The sequence below is a fragment of the Leuciscus leuciscus genome, assembly GCF_965113295.1.
Source record: "Leuciscus leuciscus genome assembly, chromosome: 3".
Taxonomy (NCBI): domain Eukaryota; kingdom Metazoa; phylum Chordata; class Actinopteri; order Cypriniformes; family Leuciscidae; genus Leuciscus; species Leuciscus leuciscus.
The window spans coordinates 60491089-60504609 of record NC_138727.1 but is presented as its reverse complement, the minus strand read 5'-3'; the positions used below and the strand labels follow the sequence as shown (position 1 = coordinate 60504609).

The 13521-nt window shown below is 38.1% G+C and overlaps 1 protein-coding gene across 1 annotated transcript in view; it reads right to left on the bottom strand.

The window, feature by feature from the left end:
* The window catches only part of LOC309493668 (polymeric immunoglobulin receptor-like), a 282931-nt gene that overhangs the window by 193580 nt on the left and 75830 nt on the right, over window positions 1–13521 (bottom strand). The window contains exons 5-7 of the mRNA XM_082162859.1: window positions 4393–4707; window positions 4000–4311; window positions 3114–3188 (exon numbers count right to left, since the gene is read on the bottom strand). Of these exons, the coding sequence (XP_082018985.1) occupies window positions 3114–3188; window positions 4000–4311; window positions 4393–4707 (702 nt within the window). The remainder of the gene's footprint in view (window positions 1–3113; window positions 3189–3999; window positions 4312–4392; window positions 4708–13521) is intronic.

Genomic DNA, 13521 nt, shown 5'->3' with positions numbered 1-13521 from the left:
TCATGTGTCTCTCTGTGGGTTTCCTGAGTACGTGTGTTTAATTAAACTGAACTGAGACCCTCAACCTTCACATGTTTTCTGTGGCTTTGAGCTGGACGGAAAAAAACTGCCTGTTCATCACGCAAACACAAAAACACCTCCAGTGTTCATGAGAAACTTTCTGACCAAAACTTTTGCTCATATCAAAAATAATTTCCATTTATTAAATATCACAATAACAACAAATCATTTCAAAAGATGAAAATGAAAAAAGATGAACTATTGATGAGACTTTAAATAACCTGATTGTTAGTAGTTTATATGCATATTTCGATCAGTCGTGAATGTGATACAAAGTAAAATGCATACAATTATTAAATTATTAGTCAGATTTCAGACTCAGACTTTCTCCTTTGCAGAGTTTAAACTTTTCTCGCTGTCTTTTATGATATTAATAATTATTATACTGTATCAGTCATCAGTAGGACAACTAGATTCAGTCAATGGCATCCCATGACAATATTTGACATTTTAAATATAATAAAAAAAAAGTAAAAAATAAAATAAAAAAAAAGTAAATAATCTCTCTGATTCTACAACAGTTTTGGGTAATAAACAAGAAACAATAACAAAATAGTATACTATATATCCCAATGTTTATTTTTCAATTAATAAAATATGTTTCTACAGTAAAACTTACATCAGAAAAATGACGTCAGTCCCAACAGAGCAAAATATAAATGAATAAATAAATAAAACCCTTAGCAAAAGTATCTTGCATGTACAAATCTAAAGCAGATCAAACACAACCAATATTCAGAGAGATGAGAAAGAGAAAACAGTAAAGCAAACAGCTTTAAGAGCTGCTATTAAAGAGCCTTTATTAACTAAACGTGTCTCTGCATTTGGACTGGACACTTCACAGTATTTTCTAGAAGTGTCACTCAGGGGTTTTATTTCCTGTTTTATTCACACCCTCAGATAAACTGAGGTGAGAAACTCTTTACACACACCAATAAACCTCTGACGCAACTGCTATTTTAAATATGTGAAAGAAGAAACATGAGCAGAATTTATAAAGTGTCTCACGATTCAAGAGACTGAACTGAACGACCCTGTCAATTAAACATCTTTTTAACACTAAATTATGGATTAAGTACATTTTCATTTAAACTGTGAGCATAAGCTTAATATAAAAATATACAGTAAATATCATAGTCTATTTGTTTAAATACTGGTGTAATGTGTGCTGATCTGTGATCTGTTATAAGTGAGTTAGTTGAGTCTCATGCGGCGACTGACCGTGGTGTAATCAGAGTAAAGCTCGTTCTTACTGACAGTCACTGAAGCTTCACTGAGAGACTCTTCATGCTTCTGGAAACTGACAGACGCGTACAGGAGCCCAGCAGAGGGGATTGTGGGTAACTGTGCAGTAGACTGAACTGAAGTGTGTGTGTGAGCGTCACCTCGTCTCTTGTGTCTTAATTTACACACAGTCAGAGTGAATCCACCAATCAGCAGCAGACTCACACACACACAAATAATGATGATCATGGAGGAATCTGAAAATAACACACACACACACACACACACACACACACACACACACACACACACACACACACACAATAAATAGAAAGCAAGACACACGTGAATGAAATAATATCTACACAAATATTCAACTGAGGACACTCAGGTCCAATTTACATAGTTAATATGAATAAGATGAGTTAAAGTGATGTCTAATCTGTAAACATAAAGCTGCCCTGTTTCTGGTTTTGTGGCTATTTAATTATTTACTTTGTTTTTATCTGTTTTATTTTGAGAAATGTCCATGAAATCCAACTCAGTGTGCTTTTATATCCAACATAAATATGTTTTAATATAAAATAATATGAAATAAATTATTTTAAAAAGATGTTAGTAACATTTGTTGATCACCTGGCCAACATCACTGAGGGAGTTTTCATGCACAGCTTCATTCATTATATTTTACTTATTATTAAGGTTACAGTAGAATGATTGTGTTTCAGTCTCTCGTCTGCAGATCTGCACGTTCTGCTTCATCTCTCTCTATTGAGTCTCATGTGGTCTTATTGTGGGTTTCCTGAATAAAGAATGCTAATTCTTCACATCCAAATTAAACTGAGACTGTAACGTTTAGTCAGGCAGGAAGATGACGAGAGGCTACACGGATCTAATATGCAGCACTTTTAACTTTATATATAAATCTAAGCAAAAATACAACGAGCAGATAATCCAAACGAGGCAAAACAAACATACTTTAACAGTGTGCGCTATACACAAACAACGGCAGACAAAGAACTGAACATATATGTACTGTATAATAGTATATGTATAATTAGAACTAAACTAGGAGCAGGTGAAATGACACAGTGAGTAACTATGACAACAGAATGAAACCATGACAACCAATGAAGCAGAAAGGAAACAATATACAAACTAAGGCCCTGTTTACACTAGTGCGTTTTCATTTTAAAATGCATAAATTTTGCTACAGTTACGCCTGGCGTCTGCACTACTCCTGAGTTTTTGATCCTTGAAAATGGAGACATTTGGAAACGCTGCAGGCCGCGTTTACGAGAACTACTGTAGCTCTGCAGTAACATGAGTGTATTTCAGTCTCTCGTCTGCAGATCTGCACGTTCTGCTTCATCTCTGTTTCTGTTTCTGTCTCTGTCGAGTCTCGCTGTGGGTTTCTGAATAAAGACTGTAATTCTTCACAGCCAAATTAAACTGAGACTCTGAACCTTCAGCTCATTTCTGTGGTTTTGATCTGGTATTAAAAAAAAAAACCCATTCATCACAAACACAGTGAGAAAAAATAACAACATACTGCAAACACAGACAATCTGGACAGGATTATTTCTCAGAGGTCCTGTAAGTTAGTTCGTTTTTTTTTGTAGTGAGAAGTTATTAATATCTTAATGGTTCATACGAGTCATTTGTTCATGAATCGGACAACACTGTGTGCATATTTTAAATAGCATAAAACCAAACAATGGAGTGGAAATGCTTTTTCTTTCCCCTCCTCTCACATCGGTAGACTCGCCCATAACCGATTGTTAAAGTGTTGATATGATAGAAGATACAAATAAAAGAAACTGTCTTACCTTTGTTGATGCTTAAATGCACTTTAGTGAAGATGTGTGATTCTCCTCCTCCTTCACGTCTCACTACTGGATCCACTGCAAACAAACAAACACAGATATTTAAAGGAATAGTTCACTTAAAAAATTAAGATTCTGTCATCATTTACTCACCCTCAAGCAGACAGTTGATGGACCCCATTGACTTCCATAGTATTGTTTTACCTATAAGTCAATGGGGTCCATCAACTATCTGGTTACTGACATTCTTCAAAATAACTTCCTTTGTGTTCAGCAGAAGAAAGATATTTATACAGGTTTAGAACAACTTGAGGGAGAGTAAATGATGACAGAATTTTCATTTTTAAGTGAACTATTAAAGCAGCACTAAATAACTTTTCCTCTTCGGTCCCCCTACAGGTTGGAAGTGGAATTGTCCATAACCGCTGTCGTAAATAATTTAGCCTATCTCAGCCTACTGTCACACACACACTCGCTGTTTATCCAGCGCCGGCTTTGGAATGAACGATGTCCACAGACAAGGTAGAGTATGATGCATGATTTCATGAAAGTATGATGTATTGCGACGTCAGAAACGAAGAAAAACTAAATAATGACTATTGTAACGCTTGCCGTAAAGCAAGTCAAATTTGTAGTTTCTTATGTCTCATTTGAACTACAGAAACGCGACCCGATCTGGCAAACTTGCATAGTGTGATTATAGCCGATAGAGGGCCGTACAGCGAATGCAGAAGTGCCGTTCACCCTGTTACGACTTGATGAACCACTGACACGATTTTGGAAACATTATTTTAAGGTAAAAAAAAGTTATTTAGTGTTGCTTTAATTTCACACACTTGATTCTGAATATACTGTATTTACTACAATGAAATCATCTGAATTCACTCACTGAAGAGGTTGAGCTGAATTTTGGTGGTCAGGGAGATGAAAGTCAAATGTGTGTCTCTGGTTTCTGCTCCACACCAGTAAACTCCAGCATCTCTCACACTCACATTACTGATGCTCACTGTAAAAACTCTCTCTTCATTTCTCTCAGATGAAGGACTCATTTCTGTCACTGCAGATGTGCTGATGTTTTGACAGATGTGATCATCATCCTCTTTGCAGAAATTAACTTTATGTTCCTCTGGGATCTGACAGGTGATGTTGACTTCTTCACCAAGATGAGCAGATTCAGTCTTTGTCTTTGGATATTTTGCACCTATAAACCAGGACAAATTTACATAAAGATCAAAAGAAAAACGTATAACTTATAAATGATAAAGTATTTCTGGTTCCTCACCATCTCTGATGTCCAGCTGAAGTTCAGTGAAGCTCTCAGTATAGTGAGACACATTCACTCCACATCTGTATGTTCCTGCATCTGCAGCTTTCAGCTCTCTAAAAAACACCATCAAGACTCCTGCTCTGGTGTCGTCATATAAAGAAACATCTCCATTCTCCATCCATTCATCCTGAACTCCTGGATTCTTCCTCTCTGAACATCCATCTGATTCTCTACAGATGTATTTTGGCTTGGTTTTGTGTTGAGGATGTTCACACTTGATCATCATACGACCTCCTGAGTGGCCAGTCGCTCTAGACACGCCCACTTTAGCTGTCAATCACAAATATAATTAAACTTCAAAGACAAATAACATTGTTATAGTTTGATATATTATATATTACATATATTTTCACAATTTACATATTGCATGTTATGTAATAATGTTTTTTTTTTTTTTGCCAGATTTGATTGAGTTTGTTCAACTTACTAATAATATATAAATGAACAGTATTAATAATGGAGTAACTGTACAAGTCTCTGTTGATCCAAACTCCACATAAATAAACTCCTCCATCATCTGGAGTCACAGCAGTAATTCTCACACTGAAGAGGTTTTTATGTCTGTCATCAGAAACACTGAATCTTTCGGTCTTCTTCGAGGTGCTGTAGATCGTCTCAATAGAGTCTTTTCCTTCTTTGAATATGATCTTGGGATCATTAATATGATTCTGTGAATATTCACAGCTGAAGGTTGCAGTTTCTCCAATATTCACCATCACTCTCTTTGACTCTTTACAACATGAATCTGTCATTCACATAATACATCTATTTTATTCATATACTGTAAAAACTTTGAAATTGTTTTACTACACAAAGACTTCTTAAAATGACTGACCTTCTTCCACATTCAAAGTCATATATTTACGCCACTTGTGAAGGACTTCAATTGCGTATCTTCCAGCATCATGTTGGTTCAGTTCTCTGATGTAGATCATGAGGTTTCCCTCATTGTTTTTAAACAGTGTGAATCTTCCGTCATTAATCCATTTATCATGTTTCGTGTCATTTATTATTGTTCTCCACTCAGGTAATTTGGCCGTATATTTAGCAGAGTAACTGAACCAAGTCTTCTGTGAATCAACAAGAAGACTTCCTCCAGAATATCCAGTGACACTGACGCATCTCACTGCACCTGTCAATCAGATTGATACTGTGATCAGAAACCTCATGAACAGAAAACAGCATCATTACTGCAGTGATGAAAGAGAAAAGCTCTGACCTGAGATCAGGGAGAAAGTGAAGAAGATGAGGAGGATCTTCATTGTGAGTTGAGTTCAGTCTTCTTTATGCTGAATGTTCTCTGTGTGAATCTCTCTGTCTCTACATCTGTCTGCTTTAGTTCCTTCCTCTTTCTTCAGCTCTTTATCAGTAATGATCAGCTTTACTGGCTCCTCCCACCATCAGCACTGACTGAATATTACATTAATCACACTGAAAGAGCGCCACCTAGTGGAGGTTACAGTGTCTGATACTGAGAGCTCACACAGCAGGGGTCGGCAAGTAAGTTTGGCATCAGGCCAAACATTGTTTTCACCACTAGATGTTGGCCAGAACATAGTCAAAGGATATTTTAAGAAATGAATTGATGAAAAATGCAACTAGAATTGCCTGTGACAGACTTTGTAACTGGTAGTGATCTGTTACTCTGTGTTAAATCCTGTAGTAGGACAGTCATCAACAAAAAGCCACATTTGTGTGGCGGTGTCCTAGTTTACACTGGATAAATGAATAAAGCAGTAGTGACACGTAACCTGACAAGTATCTTCATTCACCAACTTACAACACAGACTGCCTTGCTAAAACACACATATGTGGAATGGATAAAAATAACTCAAAAATAAAAGAGCCCATTAATGGCATGTTTGAGTCATGCTCTTAATGAACTATGTTTTATTTCCTCTTTCCATATTGTGAATAATAAATGTGTATCAATTTTGATTTGCTTGTTACGCAATGGAGCCTAACTTATTGTAATAATTATTTGGCATAGCCTACTTTTACATTCAGAATTATTCCTTGGCATCCTCACGTACTAAACTGCATCTTTTTATTATTGTTTGCGTGCTGGAGGTCCGCTATTACGACGTGTGCAGAGTGATGTTAACATTAAGCGAGCTGGTGAGAGAACATGGCACTATCACAGAGTCTAAAGAGGAACGTTGACAGCGGAAGTAGGGCATACAAAGAAGAATGGAGAGGCAACTATGTGTTCATCCTACCTAAGCATATTTACCCCCAGCTGTTCTGCATCCATGATCAAGACATTTTTTGTTTGGCGATTGTCTTGTCAATCTTTTTGATAAAAAGGAAGCTGAGTTTGCTTTGTTATTGTTCACTTGTTGATGTGGAGGCCCTGTTACCGACCTCTGTCATACAGGTTTCTACGGTGGCCGAGAGAGCTCAACGCGCTGCAACTGAAGAAAACACATGCAAATAGAAAAACACCTGCAAATTAAGAAAACATCTTCATCAGTTCACAACACATGTGTGCTCCAATTACTCAAAACACAACCAAATACAGAAACGCGCTGCAAAAGTTCACAACACAACCAAATACAGAAACGCGCTGCAAATAGGACAGAACACAACGGAAATGTTTCCGGGGAAGCCAATAAGTGACGGACCCGGCTGGGACGTGCTTACGGAGCTGTCTACTTTAATTTAATTTAATTTATTATTTTATTTTTGTTGCAAAACGTACAGAGATTACACGTTTATGACATACAACTTTGTATACAATATACAAAATGCATTTGTAATATGTTCAATGTCATAAGAATACTAATCAGAAAAGAACAAGCTGAAGACTAAAATAAATTAAAGAAAAAAAGATAGAGAAAAAGAACATGAGGGAAAGATATTAATATATACATCAGTTACATTGTACACATTCATGTTATGTTAAAATAAGTTTCATAAGAAATGTTAGAATGAAGGGTCCAAATCATAGACAGTAGGCTATATAAGAGGTCCAAATATGAGACGGCGCTGCGTTGTCATGGGAACATCCCAGGTGAAAATAATGAGGAAATTACATTGGCTTTCGTTGCTCCCTTCATCAAGTCCGTTCCAAACGGCTACATAATGGCACACAAGTGCCCCGCTCCCTCCAAAGTGCCCACTTCAAGGGCTCTGCCGTCTGCCCTTTTAAGGGAGTAACGTTAGGGCATAGGTAATGCTCACGAGCAATAAAAAACGTCCCAGCCGGGTCCGTCACTTATTGGGTTCCCCGGAAACATTTCCGTTGTGTTCTGTCCTATTTGCAGCGCGTTTCTGTATTTGGTTGTGTTGTGAACTTTTGCAGAGCGTTTCTGTATTTGGTTGTGTTTTGAGTAATTGGAGCACACATGTGTTGTGAAACTGATGAAGATGTTTTCTTAATTTGCAGGTGTTTTTCTATTTGCATGTGTTTTCTTCAGTTGCAGCGCGTTGAGCTCTCTCGGCCACCGTAGGTTTCAGCTTCTCTATACAAGGACAAATGACACTGAAGATAATTCATAAGCATTATTAAAATCTTCCTCTAGAGGGCGACAGTATCATTTTCATGTAAGTTCACTCCCTAGAGCCTGTATAAAAAATAAAAAAAAATAAAAAACTTTGAAATGCAAAAAATAAACAAATGCATCTGATACTTTCTTAACATTTTTTTATCACTTGTAAGAAACATTAACATCTTTTTTTAGGAGGAAACAGACCAGATCTGGATTTGTTTGGATACTTTATGAATAAGGACAATAATAATATGAAGGTTTGATGTGGATTCAGCAGCTCGGACAGCAGCGGTCAGAGGAACATCAGCATCACTGATGACAGGTGAACTTGAGTTCTGTGTGCAACTACCATACAACACAACTACATACAACCAAGAAATGTCATGTTTAGTCATTGGAATTATAATATCAATAGAACATGAACTTCTATCTGCCACTAGATGGAGCCAGAGGGTTCAATAAGAGAGCTGTGTGTGTGTTTACTGAAGGTGCTGTACATCTATAATAATGCAATGGTGAACATCACAAACACTAGAGAGATTCTCCAGAGGTTTTCACAGCATCTTTTCATAGACTTTAACAAAGTTCAATGCCTTTATTGTCTCCTTAAATCACACTATCCCTCATACACACTCTGGGGACATCAGAGACTTATTTTACATCTTGTGAAAAGGGCATTATACCAACCCTTTAAACTTCATTGCCTCTGGCATGTATGTTGTCATGACATATTTTGAATATTTTCAATATAAATTTTTCATATATTACACAAATTCACAGCATCTTTTTATGGAGAGAAAAGTTTGTGTCCATTGGGGCTAAAAACCTTTTCTGTTTATATCACACCTGCAGAGGCTCAAGGGTTTTGGTTTGACGGTGGGAATATACTAGCCTAGAAATCTGGACGCACCCTAGAGGAAGAAACATGTATTTTGCAGCCAGGGCAGTCTAGCAACTCTCCGTTGACTTTCGAGCTGGAAAAACGAAACTCTAGTCAGGCCAATCAAATCGTGTATAGAGTCGGTGGGCGGGCTTAACATAATGACGGCAGAGTTGTGACGGTTCAGCGTGAATTCCCTGATACTTCTTTTGTTCTTAAACAAATAAGAGCTGCTGCTGCTGGCGAACAGCGGTGTCTCGAATCGGCTTTGGCCGCGACTCTGGAGGACTTGGAGTTAAACTTTTATTTGAGAAAAGAACAAAGAACGGCACTGAAGTTATTCTTAAAAAAGCAAGATGTGTTCGTAGTTTTGCCAACCAGATACGGCAAAAGTGTAATCTATCAACTACTGTAGCTCCACTGGTGGGAAAACACTCTGGTTGGTTGTAGCGCTTTTCTATTGCGTGCAGAGGGAATTTGAAAGACCACCGTTTATCCCGCGTCTCGGACTGAGCCGTGCCAATGGTGTGTTCCCAGACCCAACATCTTGATGTAGGTCTGGCTTTTCAGGCTAGGGATATACAGTAAATAGAGCAAAAGAAAAGCACAAGCTGAAGAACATCTCATGATGTAGATCTTTATCACACTGACCACAGTATCAAACCATGCAAAAAGGACTGAGACACAAGCAAGTGTCTTTTAGTAAAAATACTATAATACAGTAAACCTGGAGATGCTGCTTGCTTTATTAACATTATGTTCATAACTTAATCAATACAAAGGTATTACATTCAAAACACAGACATACTGTTCCCTTTCAAATGCTACAGTCGATGCTGCGCTGATCAGCGCATTGGGAACGTCTTTAACGTGACCAGCTGTGAATATATGTGCAACACGTCAATGAAATTGACCAGGAACCTTGAGCGGCTATAAATAGATGAGCCACAGCTGCACCTTCAGACCATACTGTGATGTGTGTGCTACTCAAGCTCTCAAAATCTCTCTCTTTTTCCTCTACACTCTGACAAGTGAAAGAAAGAAAAAAAGAAAAAAAGAATATGAGTGATTTAAAAAAACAAATGTGTGTGTTCACGTCCTATGACTGAATCAGACACACACACAATGCTGTTTTTGTTTGTTTGGGGAAAGAGCAAGCTGCCCTTGCGTTTGAGCATGGTGATGGCGAGCACAGTGGAATGTTCACAGTAAAAGTGCTTTGCGTTCACTTTGCTCATTTCAAAGGGGGTAGCACCCGCAATGTGTTTGTGTGGCTCGCATGTCTATCTGGCTGAGGAGCGAGAGACGGTGCGTCCCTATCGCTCGCTCTCTCTCCAGATCGCGGTGTCCTTTTGCCTGACTAGAAGTGTGTCACGACGCTTCTTCGGCTCGGGAAGAGGACACTGAATCTCGTGAGCTCACCGCCTCCGAGTGTTCCTCCCGTGATGATAAGGAGAACTGCTTGGGGCGATCGCTCTTGCAGTGGCCAGATTACACTGATCACAGCCAAAAGAGTCCCATAAAACACTCAAAGTGTATAAATAAAGATTGTAAATATATAATATATATTAGTGTTGTCAAAAGTACCGGTACTTCGGTACCAAGTCGGTACTGAAATGTTTAAAACGTGACGATACCAGCATTTCTGTAGTACCGGTACCCACTAATAGGAGCTGCTTTCAGTCACTTCCGTGTTTATCTAAGTGCGGGGCTCCAGACTAACTTTTTTACTTAGAGCACTGTCTGTAGCCGATATATACCACGATATATATAGTGTCTGTGTATATTAAACCGCAAAAATACTATTTACATATTAACCCTGCCTGTTCTTCTGGTCTCTGTGTGATAGTCTCTGTCTCTGTCACAGCAACCTGTCAAAATAAAAGTTCAGTTTAACTTGAAGAAATTGACAGAAATAATTATATTAGGCTTATTATATTATATTAGGCTACTGTACTGTACAGTAGATTTAGCTACGTCTCCATGTATTAAAAATACTACTACTAATAATAATAATGTGTGCATAGAAGGTTGCTTATTTTTCACTTGATTTTTTTATAAGCAATATTTACGTTTAAACAGCATGTATAGCCTTCAATGCTTATATGTATTATTTACTTATGATTACCGTCATAAATAATACAATCATTGAATTGAATTTAAGATTTTTTTTTTCAAATAGTTAAATAGAAAAATAGTTCCAACAGATTTTGCTGTGGTACCGAAATTGGTATCGAGAACCTTAACATTTTAATGGTATCGGTACCGACTACTGGAAATTTTGGAATCGTGACATCCCTAATATATATATTGCTTCAGTTCTGGACTTCCCGCAGAAGAAATGATCAGCAGGCACATGCCCCGCCACTCTCAGGGTTTATGTGAATCTTGCATCCTCATCCTGACTACCTGCCTAAGGTCCCCTTCTCGACCGTACATCCGGTCACTCTTGAGGCCTTCTGCCCTCCGCCGTTCACAACGCCGGATAAGCAGAGACTCAGTCCGTACTCTTCAGCCCTACGTCCACCGCACTAGCCAGTGGCGTAAGTCAGAGCAACTATTTGTTTGTCATTGTGGCCTTAACAGAGGCGGCCGACAATTTCACATTGGGTGAGGGATGCTATTGCCCTTGCCTATGAGGCGCGCAGTTAAGCTTCGCCAGTAGGCATCAGGGTTTATTCTACTAGGGGGGGTCACTTCTTCCCAAGCCTTGGCGGGGGGTGCTCCACTACAGCATGTTTGTGATGTGGCAGGCTGGTCCTCTCCGCACACATTCATAAGATTCTATAGTTTGGATGTTCATGCCACATCCTTGAGTCGACATCACAAGCTCATGCCTGAGACCTTCTTGTGTTCTTGTGAGCACACACTACATAACCGTAAGGGGTCCAGACACCTACAAGCACGGCGGCGTGGGTATTCTCGTTCCCAATGCGCTGAGCAGCGCAGCATCGACTGTAGCTTTTGAAAGGGAACAGGGTTACAGTCAAGTAACCCGAGACGTTTCATTGACTTGTGGACTCATTGTTTTCATTTAGTTTGATCTATTTTTAAAATAGAAAAATTGTTAAATCACACATAAATCATTTGTTGATCATTCATTATTTTTAGTCTTTTCCTCAATTCATCACTTTCAGTAAATGTTGAAGGTGAATTACTGAATGATCAGCTGTTAGTCTGTATTGTCTTCTGTTCATCTTCTGTCTCTCTGTTCAGTCTCATGTGTCTCTCTGTGGGTTTCCTGAGTAAGTGTGTTTAATTAAACTGAACCGAGACCCTTTTTCACTCTTTCATAATAATAATAAGGTATTTATGGATGTATTTCTTTAGACTAAAGTGTCTCATGATTTAACAAGACTGTACAGAACAAACCAAACATCTGGTTGACACTAAACTAAGGATTATAACAACATTTTCTCTGAGTGTAAACAAATGTAAATTACTGGTTTTTTTTTATTATTTTTTGTTTAAATGGTGGTAATGTGTGATAATCTTGTGATCTCTGTCAAGAGGGAACTAGTTGAGTATAATCAGAGTGAATCTTGTTTCTTACTGACAGTGACTGAAGCTTCACTGAGAGACTCTTTATGCTTCTGGAAACTGACAGATGCGTACAGGAGCTCATCAGAGAGGATTGTGGGTAGTTCATCATGACTGTTAATCTGAGCTGATCCAGGATCTGTGAGAGAATCATGTCTGCTGTCTGCACATGATGACTGAACATGGAAAATAGAGAGGAAATGTACAATAAAAGCACAACATATGTACACACACACACACACGCACACACACACACACACACACACACACACACACACACACACACACACACACACACACACACACACACACACACACACTGTGACTCACCAATGTATTGTTCTCCATCTTTCTCTTTTCTGATGTCGAGGCTCTTCCTAATTACCCAAAACAAAATGAATCAATTAGTAAAACATAGACCAACTAGATCAAACTGGAGACGAACAGCAGCATCTGAGACAGAAACTCATTGAGATTTTACTGTTGCTCATTGAAGCAGAACAGAGAAACTCAAATAACTTTAATTATTAATTTGTTTCAACAGATAATAAATGATCAAACCTTGTATCATGTGTCTTAATTTACACACAGTCAGAGTGAATCGACCAATCAGCAGCAGACTCACACACACACACAAATAATGATGATCATGGAGAAACCTGAAAATAAAACACAAACATATCCCAGAGATGAATAACACAAATATAATAACATTTTCAGCCCAAACATGAACATCTGTTTTAACACTTATGAATTTTAAATACATTTTACAGAAGGCTGAGTAAAAACACACTTAACAGATTTCTGTCTTAATGTTTGATCTGTGAACTCTGTCATAAAGGATCTACTGTAGCTCTGCAGTAACATGAGTGTATTTCAGTCTCTCGTCTGCAGATCTGCACGTTCTGCTTCATCTCTGTTTCTGTTTCTGTCTCTGTCGAGTCTCACTGTGGGTTTCTGAATAAAGACTGTAATTCTTCACAGCCAAATTAAACTGAGACTCTGAACCTTCAGCTCATTTCTGTGGTTTTGATCTGGTATTAAAAAAAACCCGTTCATCACAAACACAGTGAGAAAAAATAACAACATACTGCAAACACAGACAATCTGCACAGGATTATTTCTCAGAGGTCCTGTAAGTTATTGAAAAAAATTAAATAATTTTGTTGTGAG